The 20,498-nt window shown below is 37.1% G+C and overlaps 1 protein-coding gene across 1 annotated transcript in view; it reads left to right on the top strand.

Annotated features, from left to right (window-relative positions):
- Nucleotides 1-6,646: 6,646 nt before the first annotated feature.
- The window catches only part of LOC106085341 (serine/threonine-protein kinase meng-po), a 39,619-nt gene continuing 25,767 nt past the window's right edge, over nt 6,647-20,498 (top strand). The window contains exon 1 of the mRNA XM_013249589.2: nt 6,647-7,149. Within this exon, the coding sequence (XP_013105043.2) occupies nt 7,137-7,149 (13 nt within the window). The 5' untranslated portion in view covers nt 6,647-7,136. The remainder of the gene's footprint in view (nt 7,150-20,498) is intronic.

Genomic DNA, 20,498 nt, shown 5'->3' with positions numbered 1-20,498 from the left:
GCATTTGCAATGGAACCCACAATTCAATTGGCAAGGGATTGCCCTTTTATCATTGTGCTGAGTTGGTCCAGTGCTTTGAACCGATATTTGGAGTTAATGTAAAAATAGTTTGGATACCCCACATCGATATCTGGATACTGAGAACAAATTTGTTTTGCGTTACACCCAAAAACTTGTATTTGCATGTGTGGGTGTGTGCGGCAGGTGTAATGTTGTTACCATGCTTAACATGAGCGAATGTTGTGGAGAACAAAAATGCTAAAGTTTTGATAATCATCTGCTGGGTAATAGCGAGCGAAGCAAGCAACCCACTGCGAAAACTACTTTCAAGATTTATGCACGCGAATTCCACATTTCTTTGTTCGGAAAAGTCTGCAGGTGTGTGTACGAGTATGGATATCATCTTTCGGGTTAGGTTGTTGCATGCGTTCCATCAAAGGCAGGCGATTAAGGCAGCAAAGGCTGTAAACTAATTTTTTAATTCTCTTTATTTGCTATTATTAGCAAATGTGTGAACATATCTTGTGGTACATCAATGCACGTGTGCTTGTATTTGGACAAGAATGGAAAGAAGAATACTCACAATAGCCTTGGTGAGTTTAATGTTGTCTTTTGCAATCGTTAACCAACATTCTGGGGTCATGCTTTCAGCGTGAACATGCAAATGTCAGTTGCAAAAGTTTCGTTGCGTTACGTTTTGAAAAATTAAGAGAAAGTTTACTAAATAACCTTGAAACTCTTTACAAGCCATGTAATAGTGAGTATCGTATTACGTATGCAATTCCCTCATGTGGAACACATGAGCGTATGAGCAACGATAATAACTCATACGCAACGGTGTCACTTGTCACATACCCTCAGTTCAATGTGTAAATAAATCGACACTTGAGAGAGGTGAGCGAGAGAGAGAGAGATGGTAAAGAATAAGGTGAAGAAAAGGAAGTAAGTAGACTAGCTAATGGCAACCATTAGCGTTTATTTTTGCATTCCATAGGCATGTATTTATAAAAATGTGTTTTTAACAGAAGCTTTTGATGCTAAAAATAAATCTTTGCCCAATGGCATGAGTTGTGGGTTAAGAAAATCTTTTAAAAAGTCACTTGACATGGGCTAAAGGCTTTAGAGAACTGAACTGAGGTACGTTTCTAACTTTACGCTAAGGAATTTCCGGTTTTTTAATGAATCTCATTTCTAATTATGGCACATGGCATGATGACGTCATGTATTCACTTGCAGTAAATTCACCGAGAAATGTTTACCTGTGTTCAAGCAAAAACAAAACTGTTACAATCACGCTGAGACTATTAGTTTTTGATAAATGTACAAAGTATTTTGACGGACATACTCTTACATATGTTAATAAGGAATAAACACTATTGTTTACAATTTGCTAAATGATAATCGTAAATTTAAGAGATAATGCGCAAATTGTAAAATATTTAAATGCGGTGTTATTCAAACAGTATTGAGTATAGTCCTTAAGGAGTTAAACAGCAGAGATGACATATTTTGCATACCCACTGCGATATATCCCCCATATAAAACAAACTCCCGATTTGACTTTTTTCGGGGCACAGTAGGCGTATTTATTACCCGATTTTGGTGAAATTTGAAAGAGTTTGTTATATAAGCCCTACCTAATAAATAGCCCTACATTTGTGGGCGTAACGTGGGTCAATTAACAAGACAAAAACAAACACACATACATACCAAGCGGTTGTCAAAGCGTAATATGCAACAAATTCTAAGAATTTTTGCCCAAGAATGCATTGGTCCAAAATCAATATCGAGCTACCCGATTTTTACAACCATATTACTTGTGTGTTACAGGGTATAAAAATCTTGGTCCAGGGATCCGGAGCGGGTACCTTTATTCCGCTCCGCTACGGCTATTTTTTTTTCGCCTCCGCCTTTGCTCCTTTACATTTAAATTGACTGTTTATTTTTCACACCTTAGTATTACTTTTCTTATGACGTTTGCAACATCAAGCAATATTTAATTCCGATTATATGCATCTTTATAAAGTCCGCATATAAACCCATATCCCAAATTGCCTTCAGCCAATTCTCATTCGATTTGGCTGAAATTTTGCATACCGGTTCTTTCATGACCATCAAACTTCTTGTCAAGTATATTCTCAATCGGTCCAGAACCGTATAAAGCTCCCATATAAACCGATCTCCCGATTGAACTTTTTGATCCCCAAGAAGGCATAAATCTTATCTGATTTGGATGAAATTTTGCATAATATCTCCTACCTCCAACATCCTTGCTTAGTATGGTCTGAACCGGTCTATAACCTGATAAAACTCCAACCTCCCGATTATACTTCCAAAGCCTCTATGTGGCGCAATTCTTATTTAATTTGGCTGAAAATACATGCCATGTATAGTCTGAATCCGTCTCTAACCTAAAATTACTCCCAAATAAAAACGGAGCATCCGATTTTACTTCTTAAGCATATACCGGAAACAATTCCTAGCCTGATCCTTGTTAGTTTCGTGAAAATAACAACCAAAACAAAATAAACATATATTCGCCGTGCCGTACTTTGGATACCCATCACCATGGATAAATGTATTATCCAAATTATTATAACTTCACTATGTCCAATAGCTATATCCAAATATGGACCGATTAGAATCATATTCGGTTTAGATGACAATATTCAGTTTCAAATTTCAGCGAAAACTGCTATCAAATGTGCCTGGAATTAAGACCCAAAATTCAACCAGAAATGAGCCTCATCGCTGAACAAAATTTGTCAAAATTTGAACACATTTCGAACCGAACACTGATTTTGGTAATAAAATTCAATGATTTGCAAGCGTTGCTCGTTAGTAAGTCTATTCATGATGAAATGTCAAAGCATACTGAGCATCTTTCTCTTTGACACCATGTCTGAAATCCCACGTGATCTGTCAAATACTAATGCATGAAAATCCTAACCTCAAAAAAATCACCCTTTATATCTAACTAAAGTCGTATGTGGATCATACTAGGTCCGTATATTGAGAGGCCTGGTGCAACTCATTTGTTCAAATTTCAGCGAATTTGGGCTATAAATGCGCCTGTTATGGCTTTAAGACCCTATACCTGGGAATCGGTCTATATGACAGTTAAACATAAATATAGCCCGTTTGAGACCATATTAGATATGGATATCAAGGGCTCTAACAGAACTCACTTTTCGAATTTCAATGAATCAGGTAATAAGGAAGGCTTGAGACTTTTTGACAGCTATATCCAAATATAGGCCGATAAGATAAGATTTCGATAAAGCTTTCATGGTTTTTCGATCTGAATTCTTGAGCCCTAGTTGCCATAATTGTTATCAAATAAGGTTGCAATTTTGAACATAGTTTTCTGTTACGACTTCCAACAACCGTACTAATAACGTTCTAATTCGGCTTACAAACTGATATAGCTCCCATATAAACCGACCTATCGATTTGACCTTTTAAGCTCCTGGAGGTCGGAAGTTGCAAACCAATTTGGCTGAAATTGTACTCATAGTGTTCTAAAACGACTTCCAATTACCGTGTTATATCAGTCTATAATCCGATCTCCCTATTTGACATATTGGGTCCCTGGAAGTATATATTCATTTTGTCATTCTTACCGAATATGGCCTAGATCAGTCTATATTTGGATAAAGCTGCATATAGACCGATCTCTGGAGTTAAGCTCTTGGGCCATCAAAGGCGCACTAATAATCCGATCTGGCACCGTGAGCTATATGGTTCAGATCGGTTTCTATCGGTTTCGAATTGGCACCGTGAGCTATAGTGTTCAGATTGGTTTCAATTTGCATATAGCTGCCATATATGTATACCGATCTCACGATTTAAGTTCTTGGGCCCATAAAAAGCACATTTATTAACCGATTTCGCTGAAATTTGGTACAATGAGTTTTAGTAGACCCTTTTACATTCTTCCGAATATGGAGATCGGACTCACGTGTGAGTCACGTGATTCCTGAATGAAGTCCCAATTCAATCACTTGATCGTGCGTGACCGTTATTAAATTAAAAATTTTTGTGTGTGAGCGCTAGTAACAACAACACTAACACAACTCACAAGAAAATGAGCACTAACGAATCATGAGAAGATCACGACTAAGTTTTAAACAAGTAAAAGCATGCTGAGTTCGGCTGGGCCAAGTTCTTTGTCTGGTATCTTTTTATAGGCAAACAAAGGATAATGGATAAGAACTGCTATGCTATTGGAGCTGTATCAGGTTATGGACCGATTCGGACCATACTTCGTATGGATGTTGAAGACCATCTGTCTATCTGTCGAAATCACGATAGCGGTTGAACGCATAAAGTTTGCCGCTTGAAATTGTGCCAAGACTTTTACTATTGATGTAGGTCATTGGGGATTGCAAATGGGTCATATAGATTAAAATTTAGATATAGCAAACATATAAACCGATCTCCCAATTTAACTTCATGAGCTTCTAGAGGACGCAATTTTTATCCGATTTGGCGAAATTTTTGCACATATAGTTTTGCTATGACTTAGTTCGAAACTAACAACTGTGTTAAGGATGGTCTAAGTCAGTCCATATTCTGACATAGCTGCCATATAAACCGATCTCCTGATTTGACTTCTTGAGTTCTAAACGGCGCAATTCATATCCAGCTTCTAGAGCGCACTATTCTTATCCGATTAGTCTGAAATCTTGCATATATCGTTTTGGGATGACTTCCAACAACTATGCTTAGTAAGGACTAAATCTGTTCATAAACTGATATAGCTGCCATGTAGACCGATCTGCCGATTTTGGATCTGAAACCGATAACAGGAAGAGTGAGTTGTACCAAGACTCCCAACATGTATCCAGATTGGGGTTTATTTAGATACAGCATTTATTCTTCGATTTTTCTGAAATTTGAAACATTGATTTGCACTAGGGGTCTCGACATCCGACCCGAATATGGTGTATATCGGAGCATATTAAGGGTCTTAAGCCTTTAACAGGCGCATTTATTATCCGAATTCGCTAAAATGAGTGAGTTGTATATAAAACTCCCAACATCTGTCTTGAATTTGAATCATTTCTGCTATAGAGACCTATCTTCAGCTTTAGGGCCTAAAGACCAGGCATTTGCCATTGTGTGTAAATGAGCCTTTTACAGCGTATTTATTATCTGACTTTTGTGAAATTTTAAACAGTGAGCAGCTTAAAGACTCTCGACTTCCAACCCAAATATGGCCCGATATGGGTTCGGTTCAGATTTAGATATAGCTCAAATATATATCTTTCATCCGAAATGGGTTTTTAGGGCTGTAGAAGCCACAATTTTAGTCCGATCCTCACTAAATTTTGCGTGAAGTGCTTTATTTGATGTCTTCATATGTGTGCGAAATTTCATAAAAACGGTTCAGATTTAGATATACCTCCTATATATATCTTTCATCTGAATTGGACTTTTAAGGCTGTAGTAGGCACAATTTTGGCCCGATTTCTACAAAATTTAGGGTGAATTGTTTTATTTAAAGTCCCAATGCGAGGTCAAAATTTCATATGATTCGGACTAGATTAAGATGTAGGTCACATATATATCTTTTATCCGATATGTTCTTTACAATCTTAACATGATTCAGCACGAGGTGTTTTATTTGACGTCTTAATACATGTGCAAAATTTCATAAAATTCGGTTTAGATTTAGATATAGGTCCCCGATATATCTTTCATTCGAAATATACTTTAGCCTGTAGAAACCACAGTTTTCCTCCGATTTTGTGGTGTTTTACTTGACGTTCTAATACGTACGCAAAATTTCGTAAAAATCGGTCCTGATTTAGATATAGCTCCAATGTATATATTTCATCCGATATGGACTTTTAAGGCAGTAAAAACCACAATTTTGGTCACATCTCTACATTCTAGGGCGTGAGATATTCTATTTGACGTCCATGTATGTGTCATCAAAATTGGCACGGGTTTCGATATAACTTTCAAGATAAGTTCTACGTATAAAAAGGACTACGTATTCTAGGTGGTGTAGGGTATTATATTTGCCTTTCCTTAATGGTTTCAAATTTTTTTGTAGTTTTGTATTTAATTTATTTTGTGTTTTAAATAATTTGAATTTTTTTATATTATTTTATTTTACATTATTTTTCGCTAGTTTTTATTTTATTATTGTATTTAATTGTTTCATATTCCACTTCTGTTGTATTCTAATCTATTTCTTTATTTATAATCTTAAATTTTTGTGTTTAAGTTTTTGTTTAATAAGAAATTTAAGTGAGGCTCCCTTTTTAGTTAAACCGATTTGTTTGTTTACATCTGAGAACTAAGAATACGCATACACGTGAATCTGTTTTCGCCTTCGCTCTCCCTCTCTCTCACTCTCACACACACTTACTCTCTTTTTACCTCTCTCACTTTCTTTCTCCAAACTGCGATTGCCGGTTAACAGAACTTTCACTTGTCGCCAGCCAATGTGCGAAGACACACGAGCAATGCGTTGCTGTCTTACTATCTCTTCGGCTCACAGGAAAACGCAGAGCAGCGTGAGGCGAATTTCCAAATTTTTGCAGCAATTTGTTTTGTTGCCTTTGTTGTTGTAGATGTCGTTCGTTGTGTTTGTTTTGCCAATTTGTAGCAAGTATAAAACGAATTCGCTTAGGCAATTGGCAATACATTTTGAACGCACCACTCTTTAAGGCAACATCACGGAGAAGGAAAAATTAAAAAAAAAAAAAAATAATTGAATATTCCTTTTGTGAACGAAACGAATGAGATTTGCGCCTTGTCTGTTTTGAAAGTAATGAAATGGAAATCAATTTGAAGCTATAAAATTAACACACGATCATTAATTTAGCAAGAAAATAAACAAAAGTGACAACAAAATTGTTTTAGGAGAAAAATTTGTTAAAAAAAATCCAATATAAAAGTGTGATATTAAAGAAAAATCATAAAAAATCTCAAAACATAAAACTTAAATAGCGAGGAAATCAAAAGAAGGTGCCAAAAAACTTAAAAAAGTGCCAAAGCAAAATTTGACTGGAACAAACGGTTTCGAGACAAACATCAAAGTGGGGCTGCTAAAATTGAGAAGAACCATTTCCTTTGGAATATCCGATATTCCAGAATTCGGCTCAACGGAGAAAAGCAAAATGGGAACTATTGGTAAGTTGAGGCAACAAACACAAAAACCACAAGAGCAAAAAAAATCTAAAATAAGAATAGAACCACACTCAAGCATAGCTCCCTCCCCCATAGGCAGAGTGTTCATTTGGCAACATTTGTGCCAACCATTTGAAAGCCTTAATGGTTTTGGCGTCATTACAATGGGTCGTCTACCTCCCATTGGGATATGGCCCGTTTTTATGATGCCATTGTTGCTGTAGAGCCAACTCTTCGATGTTCATTTTTTTTGCAAATCCTGCAAGTGTGACGTCAATGGATTTTCACTCCCATCCTCCTATACAGTTTTGACAGTGTTGGTGTCTCGTTGTGCCAGAGTTGTGAGTAATGAGAGCAACGATGTTCTTTGACGTTGTTTGCTATTTTAGGCATTTTGGTAGGACTTTTCCTTGTGGGGCAACATTAGCACGAAAAAAAAACAAAAAAATAGAAGAACAATTTTACATGGTGTGTCTTAAGTTCATTGAATGTCTATGAATTTTGTATGTTTGCGTCTAGTTGGCATTTGGCATGGAGGTTCCAAAATTAGATTTGAACTTTTTGGTATGTTTGCTTCTCTGTTTTTTCTTCTGCAGGCCAAGGCATGGTTAGGTTAAGTGAAGCGTGCGTATAAATTGCACTTCCATGTGACAGGGGCAAATAAATGATGATTGAAGTATGTTTATTTTTCTAGTTCATGGAAGTGATTTTGGTCTAAGGCTGAGGGGAGACAGACAGAGATTATGTTGTATGGATTATGTTGAGTGAATGTGTGAATTTTTTTGATGGATAAAATTTGTTAAAGCTTCTTTTTGACAATGAACATAGGGAATGGAGGATTTTTGTTATTTTATGAAAAATGTAATGTTTGTGTGAGATCACCAAATAAAAAATGACATTTCAATGTTACTGACACCACGCCTTAAGCGAGAGGTCGAAATACGTAATACCATAGTTGGTGTTGTGATATTCTCCGAATTTCTTTTCTTTTGCAAAAATTCGTTCATCATTAAGCTCTTCTTGAAAGAGAAATAAAACCAAAAACTATAATATAAAATAATCTTGGCTTTAAAGAGCTGAAAAAACTTGAAGGTAACTGAATGAATTTGTCAAAAAAAAATTTTTTGATCAATATTTAAAAAAAAAAATTATTTCAGTATTAAATTTTGTTGAATTTTATTTGCACTCTAAAAGTTTGTCCAAATTGGATTTTTACTCTAAGGTAAACGTTTTGCTCTACAGCTCCTCCTTTTTACTTCAAATCTATGGGAATTTAAGATGGAGTGCTCTCTCCAGAATTGTGTTCTTTGCTTATGGGTAAAGTTGAAATAAGTAAAAATGTGCTAAGTTCGGTCGACCAGAAACTTGAAATATATCCATGAAAAAATTATTTTGTTGGCAGGTCCCATGTTGCCCCCCCCCCCCCCCCCCCCCCTCCCCTGGCTATGTCGCTGATGGGAGCTATATGAGATTATAGACCGATTAAAACCATATTTGGCAAGAGTCTTGCGAGAAGGACAAAAGTCGGCCGGTGCCTTCTGTATAATACCCTACACTTACACTTTAAGTACAATGTGGGAGCTATATCCAATTCTGAACCAATTTTGATGGACTTCGGCGGATGTTTTCAGATGGCTTATTAAACAATCCGTATCAAATTTCGAGCAAATATGTGTCAACTGTAATAACTACGGTTGACAAATGGCAACATTATCGCAAATTAGTCAAAATCTGACGAACATATATATGGGAGCTATATCTAATTCTAAACCGATTTCGACTAAACTTCTCAGATAATGTGGTAGTTTTCGAGGAAAGTGTTGTGCAAAATTTTGGCAAGATTGGTCAATAAATTTGCTGGCAGTGGCTCTTGGAGGGACAATCGAGCGAAATACATATATCGCAGCTATATCTAAATCTGAACCGATTTCTATGAAATTAATCAGTAATATCAAGGGTCACAAGAAAATTCTCCCTGCTAAATTTCGAGAGAATCGGTTGACAAATAAGCACTTTATAGCAATATTTCTCAAAATCGGACGAACATATATATGGGAGCTATTTCTAAATCTGAATCGATTTCGAACAAACTTCTCATATATAGCGGTAGTCGTCTAGGAAAACGTTATACAAAATTTTGGGAAGATAGGTCAAAGGACCAAATTCACGACCGGGTGAAAACTGTGACCTGTACTTTGAACACAAATTAATATGGACAGACAGACAGCTAAATCGAATCAGAAAGTGATTCTAAGTCGATCGGTATACTTATCAATGGGTCTATCTCTCTTCCTTCTGGGTGTTACAAACTAATGCACTAAGCTATAGTACCCTGTATCACAGTAGTGGTATAGGGGATAATTATGGCCTCTTGGGGCTCAAGAAGACATAATCAGAGATGGGTTTATATGGGGGCTATATCCAAAACTGAATCGAACTGAACTAAATAGGCCACTTGCAATCTCCAAAGCAGATATCTTTATTTGTTCAACCGCTATCGTGATTTCAACAGGCGAAGGAAAGAACGGACGGACGGACGAACATGGCTAGATCAACTAAACATGCCAAGACGATCAATAATATATATATTTTATGGGGTCGCGTTCAATATTTTGAGGTGTTACAAACGGAAACCCATCCCCATCCAATAGTGGTGGGTTTGGCGACCTACTGCAATCGCCCATAATTCTGTTCGGTGCATACTCATTAAACGCGCAATAATTTTGGCATTGAAATACTAGGATGGGGGCATTGAAATACTAGGGGCCTTCAATGCCCATCAAGTGATTATAGCCGAATAACAGATGACATATGTCAGTCTATATCACTGGGAGTGAAAACACCAACTGCTGCGGTATATATAGGCTGTATAGCGCTATATCGGCTGTATATGGAGGTGTGGATAACAAACGACCTCTGGTGTGATAGGTCCATATTGAGGAATCCTGTGGTCACCCCGAGGCAATGCTAGTTTACCTCACATAGTCTAAAAGAGATTTCCTTCTCTTTGAGGTCACACAGTTGACTGCTTAGATACTTAGACAGTTAATGTATCTTTCATCGTCTATCAACTTTCTAACTTAACCTAACCGAACTTGACTAGATGTGTGATTCTTAAGAGGGAAATTTTAGTGGTAACAACTGTGTAGGCAAAAGGTGTTCTTCAATTTTGTCTCCTGCTGCTACCATAATAATACTCTTCGCACCCATAAATTCTGCCATATGATCTGTTCTACAATCTCATCAATGCTATGATTTTATTAATTCTATGATTTCAAGTGGATAGCCTTACTCGTTGGTAAGTTAGAGTACTGTTGAAAGATGTATAGACTGACGGCTAGATAGCTTCAGAATGTCGTGGCAATTTATGGGGTCTTACACCAAAATTGCGATGTGTTAGAAACGGGATGACGAAATTCATGTTGGAGGATGGAGTATATATATGATGACTTTCTTGGACATAAATTTGTTCATGTTCATAGATCATAACATATCAATGATAGTTTTTTGATATTTTATTATAATAAAATACATTATTTCTATTAGACAAAGCGTAGCATGGTATGTTGTCAAATTTTAGATTTATTTGTTGTTTAACTTAATTTTTTTATTTTTCTTCATTTAATATCTTTCAAAATATTGTTGTAGAAATGTTTATGCTAAGGCAAAATGTTGTCATTAATATTCATAAATAATATTTTGGCATCGATAGGATGGAAAAAATTATAAACAAAGAAAAGCGAGCTAAGTTCGTTCGGGTCGAATTTTATATACCCTCCACCATTGACAGCATTTGTCAAGTACTTTGCTCGGTCTCTCTTTATAGGCAAGCAAAGGATAATAGATAAGAATTGTCATGCTATTGGAGCTGTATCAGGTTATGGACCGATTTAGGCCATACTTGGTTTAGATGACGGAGACCTTAGTAGAAGTCATTGCGCAAAATTTAAGGTTAACACTATTTTTTTGCGGGTCAGGATGGGAAAATGCTATACGCATGTGACGAGAACGTCTCACGCCTTATGTCGGACTTCGTTATCAACGGTACCGGCTTAAAACCCGCTTACGCATTACTTCGAGGTGGACACCATATCTGGTGATTTTCCATATCATCTTCGTTGTGTTTGCGTCCAGACCTCCGCATTCATACTCTTCGCCGCTGCGTCCAGGTCAACCAGCTTCCCGCTCAGTACTTGTTAGGCGTATCTCATCACCGCCTTTCACTTCCTCTCGTCTTCCAGCATCCTCTGGACTATTGCCTCAGGCGGAACGTCACCAATCGCTGTTTCCAATTCCCTGAGTCTTTCGAACCAGCGCTCGCAGTGCAAGAATGTGTGTTCCACATCGTCTGCAACTTTTAGCTTCTCATAAATGTACCGATTCTCATTTGTCCACCTTTGTAGCCATCTCTCGATAGTCTCCTCTCGTATGACCCGTATATGATCCGTTCGAATCTCACCCTCTCCTCTCTGAGTGTCGCACCTCGCAAAGTAGAGCAAGGTTCGCTCCATGGCCTGTAGGTCTATCGGAACCATTCCGGTTTTTACAAGGGCTTCGGGCTCCGCCACTGTCCGATAGGATGTCCCAGTGCTGAGTCAAGGGGCAAACAGCGACCGCCATGGTGGACCCCAGAGCTGTTGGTCTAAGGAAGGACTGCAGAAAACTCTTTGTAGGAGGACCTCAGGGGATAAACAAGGGCACGAGAAGAGGTGAAATCTAAGAGCCCCCGTCCTCTGTAACGAGAGCAGGGATTTTACTCGGCATGCTGCCTGCAGTGTCTGGCCCCATATTTCACTCTCAGAGAGTCTACGCCTGCTCGGGAGAGGTCCACCCTATGTTTGCCATCAGTCGGCTGAGTTGCGCCGTTATTCTCGCGGCCTTTATTGTCCCATGCCGAATTTGCTCTGGATAGGTCAGCTGTGTATCTAGTCGTTTGTCTAGGCATTTGACCGATCTCTTGGTTTTCACCAGCATATCCACTTCCACTGGGATTTTTTTCTAGTTAAGAGTAGGCTGAGTGCGAGGCACTTCTGCCAGCGGCCCAGTTTTGGATTGACTGAACCCTAGTAATAGGGTTCTGCAGGCGGAGATTTGGGCGATCACGGAATGCGTGAGGTGGGCCATAAGGGCAATAACAACCACGACGGTAAGATCACGAATAGTCGGTTCAAATTTGGGTGTAGCATCCATACATATTTATCGCCCGATTTGCACTTATATGGCCGTAGTAACAACAATTTTCAAACGATATGTTTGAAAGTCGCTTTAGATTTAAATATAGCTTTTATATACGTATATATTTATATATTGCCCGAATTTATAGTTGTAGGGTAGGTGTAGGGTATTAAATAGTCGGTTCCGCCCGACTTTTGCCTTTCCTTACTGGTGAGTATTTAGAGCGCACAACAAGCCGATTATTGGCTTAGGTGTATGTCCATAGTGACATGGGGTGGACTAATATCCGCACCCTCTTTTTAACCTAACCTAACCAAACCTAGGAGTAGCAACTCCGTCTTCTGTATGGCAAGTTCAAAGCCGTGGGAGTCGAGCCAGTCTTTTGCCCTTGGCATCATTTGTCATAGTTTGCGCAATTTCCGTATCTCTTGTCGTGACGACTGCAGCGATGTCGTCAGCATATCCTACCAGAAAGGTTCAGTCTGGCATTTCGGTTCAAAGTAGTCCATCATTACTAGCATTCAAAAGATCCGGTTCAAGTATGGACTCTTCCACCGCTCCTGATGTGACCTTATATTCACTCGTTATAGATAAGTAACCTATCACGGAATTAACTTCTCATTATTCTCATCAGATACACCGTGATATTAAAGTACTCTCTGAGCGCTTGGAGGAAGTCAGATCAGCTGAGGCTATTGAATGCGTTCTTCACATCCATTGTGATCAAAAGGGCAATCAGATCATCTGAATACGTTCTTCACATTCAGTGTGGTCAAGAGAACAATCGGCCTGTAGTAGTGTTTCCTTTGCCTAGTAGACTTTACTATCTCCACCAGATTTCTAAGAGCTCCAATCATGGACATTCCTGCCCGGAAGCCATATTATCTCAGGGTTAAAACTAAAAGAAAATATCTCAAGAAGTAAAATCGGGATATGAATTTATATGGGAGTTATAACTGCTTTTGCTTCTAGAGGCACAAGAAATCAAATCGGAAGATGGGTTTATATGGCAGCTATTCTGCCAAATTTCATCACGCTGTACTCCTTCAAAAGATAGCGTGCTTTTGACAGACAGACAGATGCACGGGCGGACAGACAGTTGCATGGGCGGACGGACAGAAGGAAGTACATGTCTAGATAGACTTAAGATATATACTTTAACTTTGATAGACTTAAGATATATATTTATATATACTTTGTTGAGTTTTAAATCTTTATTTCGGTAAGCTACAAATAGATTGATCATATTAAAATACCCCCATCCTATGGTGGAGGGTATGAAAATAGGAAATGTGTTTGCTTTTCGTTTGTATGCTTTTAAGTGTTAAAAAAAATATTGCAATTAATTGTTTCATATTTCTCAACCACATTCTTTTTAGTTAGTTTTCAATGATCCATAGCAAACTTATATTCCAGGCAAATTAAATATGAGTTTTGCGACTTAATCAGTTTTCTTTGTACCATTTCATATGGCTTTAATGTTTATTTCAGTTTATTTTGTCCCACATGGCCGATACTTAATATGAAACAAAATATTGCTCATACGCTATGGTATAATGAAATTAAATGCCACTAATAAAGACTGTAATAATTGAATATTATTAGCTTTTTAAATGCTGTTGTTCAAACTGCTTTTTGGAAGTGTACAGTTCATATTTTTTTTCAATGCAAAGCAATGAAATTGAAACTAGCCCATTAAAAGGCAATGGCTAACAATACCCATCATCGCTATTTGTGAGCAACGAAAGATAGATAGACAGACAGAAAGACATTTGGACATATCGTCAGCATCATCGGCAACATCATCATAGATATGGCATATGCACTTGAATGCTTAGTTGAAAACAGTGTAAAGTGTTGACACACACTCACACACACACACACAAATCGTTAAATTGTTTTTTGTTCCTCTCTACTGATGGGAAAAACAAATTATTTGTGAAATAATTTTTTTTATTATTCAATAAAAATCATAAATGAGCATTTAAGTATTTTCTTGTAAAGGGGAAAAATTCTATTTTATTTTGGCCGAAAATTATGTGTTTCCAAGAAATAGTTTTTTTTTTATTTTTCTTTTGTCGCTCTAGTACTTGCAATGGGTTGCTGTCATATCTCATAAAAACAAGTGTCACTTCGATTTTTCGCATACAATGTCTTATTTTTTTGTCTTTTGTTTTTCGGGAACCAAAAGAGAATGACATGATTGATGATTGAGATTGTTTACGTTAAATGGATGTGACAGCCATATCATACAAAAAAATGGAAAAGTACTTAAACAATAATTCAAAAATAATAGTAATTTTCCTATTTCAATTAAATTTTGGTTTTACTTTGTATTTGTATCATTAGAAAATCATTAAAAATTAAAAAACCATTGAATTAAAATGAGTTGACATAACGTATCTCCGTTACTCTTAGCTCTCTCTCTATCACTCCCTCTTTTGATTACTATTCCATCTGCTTCATGTGAAGATTGTGGGCTCATATATTATTACTCTCTTTCTCTCGCTACTACTCTCTACTCTCGATAGCTTTGTATCAATAACTGTAAAAATTAAAATGCATCTCCTTCATATTAAGTTGAAGTGTCAATTACACTATGAAACAAATTTTTATTGAAAATAACTAGAAAAACAAAGTTGATTATGAAGGAAGAGGTAAAACAAATAAAAGCGTGCTACAACTCACTGTTTAAAGTTTCAGCGAAATCGGGTTATAAATAAAGCTTTTATGGGCTTCAGACCCAAATGTTAAGTCGAAGTGTCAATTACACTGTGAAACAAAAAAAAAAAGTATTGCAAATCATTAGAAAAACAAAGTGGATTATGAAAGAAGAGGCAAAACAAATAAAAGCTAAGCTAAGTTCGGCCGGGCTGAATCATATATACTCTTCACCATGCATCGCCTCTGTCAAGTTCTTTGCCCGGTATCTCTTAATAGGCAAATTAAGGATAATGGAAAATAATTGCTATTCTATTAGAACTATATCAGGCTATGAACCGGTCTGCGCCATACTTGGTTTGGATGTTGGAGATCATAGTAGATGATATTGTGCAAAATTTCAACCAAGTTGGATAACAATTGCGCCCTATAGGGCCTCAAAAATAAAATTATGAGATCGGTATATATGGGAGCTGTATCAGGTTTCGTACCGATTCGGACCATACTTAACACGTATGTTGGAGGTAATAGAAACAACCACTCTTCAAAATTTAAGTCAAGTCGCATAAGAGTTACACTCTATAGAGGGAGATTGGTTTTTATGGGAGCTATGTCGGTTTATAGACCGATTTAGACCATATTTAGCACTTATGATGAAGGTTACAATAGATGTGGTGCAAAATTTCAGCCAAATCGGATTATTATTGCGCCTCTAAAGGGCGATCCCTTCATCCTAACACCTTGAAATATTGGTCTTAGACCCCATAATGTATATATATTCTTGATCGCTATGAGAATTTAGTCGATCTAGCTTAGTCCGTCCGTCTGCCCGTCGCCCCGCCTTTCCTTGTGTAGGAAGCACGCCAACTTCCAAAGGAGTAAAGCTAGGCGCATTCAATACTTCCTATTAGTGTGCATAAATACTTCCTAAAGGGTGATTTTTTCGCATCATATTTGAAGAAGTACGTTCCAATGATGCCACCAGCCCATAAACCGCACCAAACTGTGACTTTTTCTAAATACATTGGTAGCTTTTGCAATGGTTCTGTCTGATGTTTACTCCTAAATCGACAATTCTGTTTATTTACATAGCCATTGAGCCAAAAATGAGCTTCGTCGATGGAATTGAAGAAGCGCGCAATGAACTTGCCTAACAAAGTACGCATTTTGATAATACAATTTAACAAATTTGCAAGCGTTGTTCGTTTGTAAGACGATTCATGGTTAAATTTTAAGCCAAATTGAAGATGTTTGGCAGTGGAACAAAACACGAAACGTAGAAGCCAGTTTTTGCCAAAAAAATCACCCTTTATATATATTAACCATCTTTCGTCATAATACGCTGAAAAATGCTAAATGTATTCCGTTCTCCATCGGCATATATAACAGCTATATCCAAATTTAGACCGATCTGGGCCATAACAGGGATGTCGAGGAGCATAATACAACTCGCTATACAAAATTTCAAAGAAATCGGACAATAAACACACCTGCTATTGGCCAAAATCCCTAAAGTTAAGAGATCGTTCCATATGGCATTTATATCGAAATATAGATGGAACTAATATATACTCGCTACGAATGTCAAAGGGTCAAATGCAACTCATTGTGCCTAATTTCAGCGAAATCCGTTAATAAATTCATCTTTTATGAGTCTAAGAGTGATGTGGAGGAGCCTAATACGACTCGCTATACCAAATTTCAGCGAAAGCGGGCAATAAATGCAACTTATATGGGCAAAAGAACTTAAATCGAGGATCGGTCTATCTGGACCGATCTAGGTCAAATAAAACAAGGATGCTAAGAGCTTCAGATCCTTTATCGGGAGATCGGTTTATATGGCAGCTATATCTAAATATAGTCCGATCTGAACCATATTTGGGTCGTATGTCGGGAGATCAAAAACTATATACTATATAAAATTTCAGCGAAATTGGATAAAAAATATAGCTTCTATGGGATGCAGACCCTAAACCGGGAGATTGGTCTGTCGATCAGGCAATTTCTTATCATTAACTTTTAATTAATCAAATCTTTCTGCTAAACATAATCTTTCTGCTAAACAACTAAAGCAATTTCTCTAAAATTTAATAATAAAAGCATTTTTTTACTAGGTTCTTGAAAATTTTAGGTTGAAGATTTTTCTAAAGTGGCAACGCTGGCAACTGTTCCTATAAACTTAACTTCACTCCCATTCTCTCACTCCCATTCTCTCACTCTGTCTCTCTCGCTCTCCATTATTTTGATTTTGACTATGAGCCTAAAGCAAATCTTGAGACTTCATTTATTCCCGTTATCTTTTTCTCTCGCTCAATTGTTTTGGTTTCGAATATCAACACAGACAAAAGTCCCCTCATTTTGAGTTGAATTGTCAATCATGATGAAAAACACTATTTCTCTCTTTGCTTTGGATTTTCGATATGAAAACAAAATCTACCTCATATTAATTTGAAATATGAATTTTTTTATTGAATTTAATGTGAGTGGATAATACGTTTCGAGGGACATTTTCTTTTTTTTAATTTTTCTTCTTGCCAAAATAATCCCATAGCCCAAGATTTGGATTTGGTTTTTATTGCTTTCAAGGACCTTTTAGGTTTACAATTTATATTTACATCTGCCAATACTATGTACGTAATAGCGTACACCACAAATTGGAACACAGCCATATTCCATGTCCGAGGTTGTTCCCCTTACAGAAACCCCAAAAAACATTTGCTAATATTTTTCGCGTTGAATTTAGAAATTGGTCAAATCTTTGAACGCTTCTCATACAAATGTATGTGACATCTTTGCAGAAAAGAAGAAAAAAAAAAACCCCAAATTTATATACTACATCACATATTGTTGGATTTTTGTAAAAATAAATAAATATTAAAAAGAAATTTAACGAAAAATAGAATGGATAAGTATATGTTTGTAATGAGTACAAAACGAAACTGATGGGTCAACAAGGCCTCGTTATATGGAATAACTAAAGATGTTGGGGGTGGACCGTGTTGTAGAGGTGATGGCTGCTGCTTGGATGATTGGTATGACGTACTATTTGCCATTGACACATAATAAAAGAAAAACAAAAACAAAGACAAAAACAAAAAATATAAAAAATGACAACGACAACTAAAACCCCCAGCATCTCCAACCACCCACTACTAGCCAAGTTTGGTGAGCGCCAAAAGGCTGCTGCACTTACACAATCATGAGACTCAAATAAAAAAAAAAAAAAAACAACTCTTCATAAGAGCGATGGCAAAAAAACGACACTTTTAATGCATCTTAAAATCAGCCGTATTGATGCCATTAAAATGATCATCATCACCATTACCATCATTTTAAAGCAACAATGACCACACACACACATACGTCTGTCTGTATGCATAAAATGAACGAGTAGACAAAACAAAAACAATACGGATCAAAATGGTGTATTCACACCCATTAATGTCCGTTTGTCTTACGTGTTGCCTGTCCCCTCCCCATTCATGCTCTCCTCTCCAGAAGTCATTTGTAGAAATTAAATATTTTTTTTTCTTTACTATTTCATGTTGACTTGTTGCTGGCACAAGTCTACTTCCAATGCATTGGGCAAGTATAAAGGGAAGCAGAATGCAGCCAGGGTTTGGGGTAGGGAGATTATGGCTGAGAAAAATGACCTCCTGATGGATTTACGAAATGAATGACTTGTTAATTGCAATGACTTGTGGATTAAAATCCCACCTGATTACAATTTTATTGCATATGAGAATTTAAATGAGGGAGGGAAATTTGTTAAGGAATGAGAACAAGAGAGAGGGAGGAGAAATAGAGAAATGTAAGATGTCACACATTGCTGTCATTTTTATTTTTATAAGCAATACGTAGCAAAGTCTATAGGTTTGGGCCAAAACTAAAGAAGGAAGGAAGAAAAGTTGTCTCTTAGGCCCAGAAAAGCCACATTTATTATCCGATTTTGCTGAAATTTGGGACAATGAGTTTTGTTATGCCAGTTGACATTCTTCTACAATTTGGCCCAGATCGGTCCAGATTTGGATATAGCTGTCAAATAAATCGATCTCTCGATTTTAGGTTTTGGGCCCATAAAAGGCGCATTTATTGTCCGATTTAGCCATAATTATGGACGGTGAGTTGTGTTAGGCCCTTCGACATCCATCTTCAATTTGATTCAGATCGGTCCAGATTTTTCTCTCGATTTAAGGTTTTGGGCGCATTTATTTTATGTCCGATGTCGCCGAAATTTGGGAGAGTGGGTTCTGTTTGGCCCCTTGACATCTTTCTGTAATATGGCACAGATCGGTCCAGATTTGGATGTAGCTGCCATATAGACCAATATGCCGTTTGAGGGTCTGAAGCCCATAAAAGCTATATTTATTAACCGATTTCGCTGAAATTTGAAACCGTGAGTTATTTTAAGCTTTCCGATACCCGACCAAAATTAGATCGGACTACATTTAGATATAGCTGCCATATAGACCGGTCTGTCGTTTGAGGGTCTAAAGCCCTTAAGATATAGCTATCATATAGACCGACCTGCTGATAAGGGGTCTTGAAGCTTCATTTATTACCCGAATTCGCTGGAATTTTAAACAGTAAGTTATTTTAAATCACTCGCCATCCGACTCAAATATGGTTTAGATCGGACTCTATTTAGATATAGCTGCCATATAGACCGATCTGCCGTTTGAGGGTCTGGAACCCATAAAAGCTGTATATGTCACCCAAATTCGCATAAATTTGAATCAGTGAGTTGTTTTAAGCCACTCGCCATCTGACCCAAATATGGTAAAGATCGGACTGTATTTAGGTATAGCTGTCATATAGACCGATATGCCGATTAAGGGTCTGAAGCTTATAAAAGCTTTATTTATTAGTTGATTTCGTTGAAATTTGAAATTGTGAGCTATTTTAAGCCTCCCAATATGCCACCCAAATTTGGGTCCGATCAGACTATATAGATATAGCTGTCATATAGACCGATCTTCCAATTTAGGGTCTTAATCCCATAAAAAGGAGATTTATTGACTGAAACTTTTGCTTGTGCATGGAGTTCTTGGGTCCTGAATAAAATATGATCAAGACCAGCCCCTATTAAGATATGACTACGCATATAGTAGTAGAGTTATAATAAAATAGGATGATTACTATATCATTGTTTAATTTGGTTCAGATCGGCCCAGATTTGGTTATAGGTGCCATATAGAACGATCTTAAAATCTTGGCCCGGTAAAAGCGCTTTAATTTACCGATTTTGTTGAAATTTGACGCAGTGACTTTCGACATCCATGTTCTATATGGATCAGATCGGTCTATATATGGATATAGCTGCCAAAAAGACCAATATTTTGTTCAACAAAATTGAACAGTGACTTACATTTATTAGACGACTCAATATCCGTGCCGAATTTGGGTGCATAAATAATCCAAGTTTCACAGTATTGTAACGAAAGGGGGTTTACATATATACCCGAGGTGGTGGGTATCCATAGTTCGTCCCGGCCGAACTTAATGCCTTTTACTTG

Source organism: Stomoxys calcitrans, chromosome 3 (assembly GCF_963082655.1).
Source record: "Stomoxys calcitrans chromosome 3, idStoCalc2.1, whole genome shotgun sequence".
NCBI lineage: Eukaryota > Metazoa > Arthropoda > Insecta > Diptera > Muscidae > Stomoxys > Stomoxys calcitrans.
Note: the sequence above shows the minus strand (reverse complement) of the source record. Positions and strands in the feature narration are given on the sequence as shown.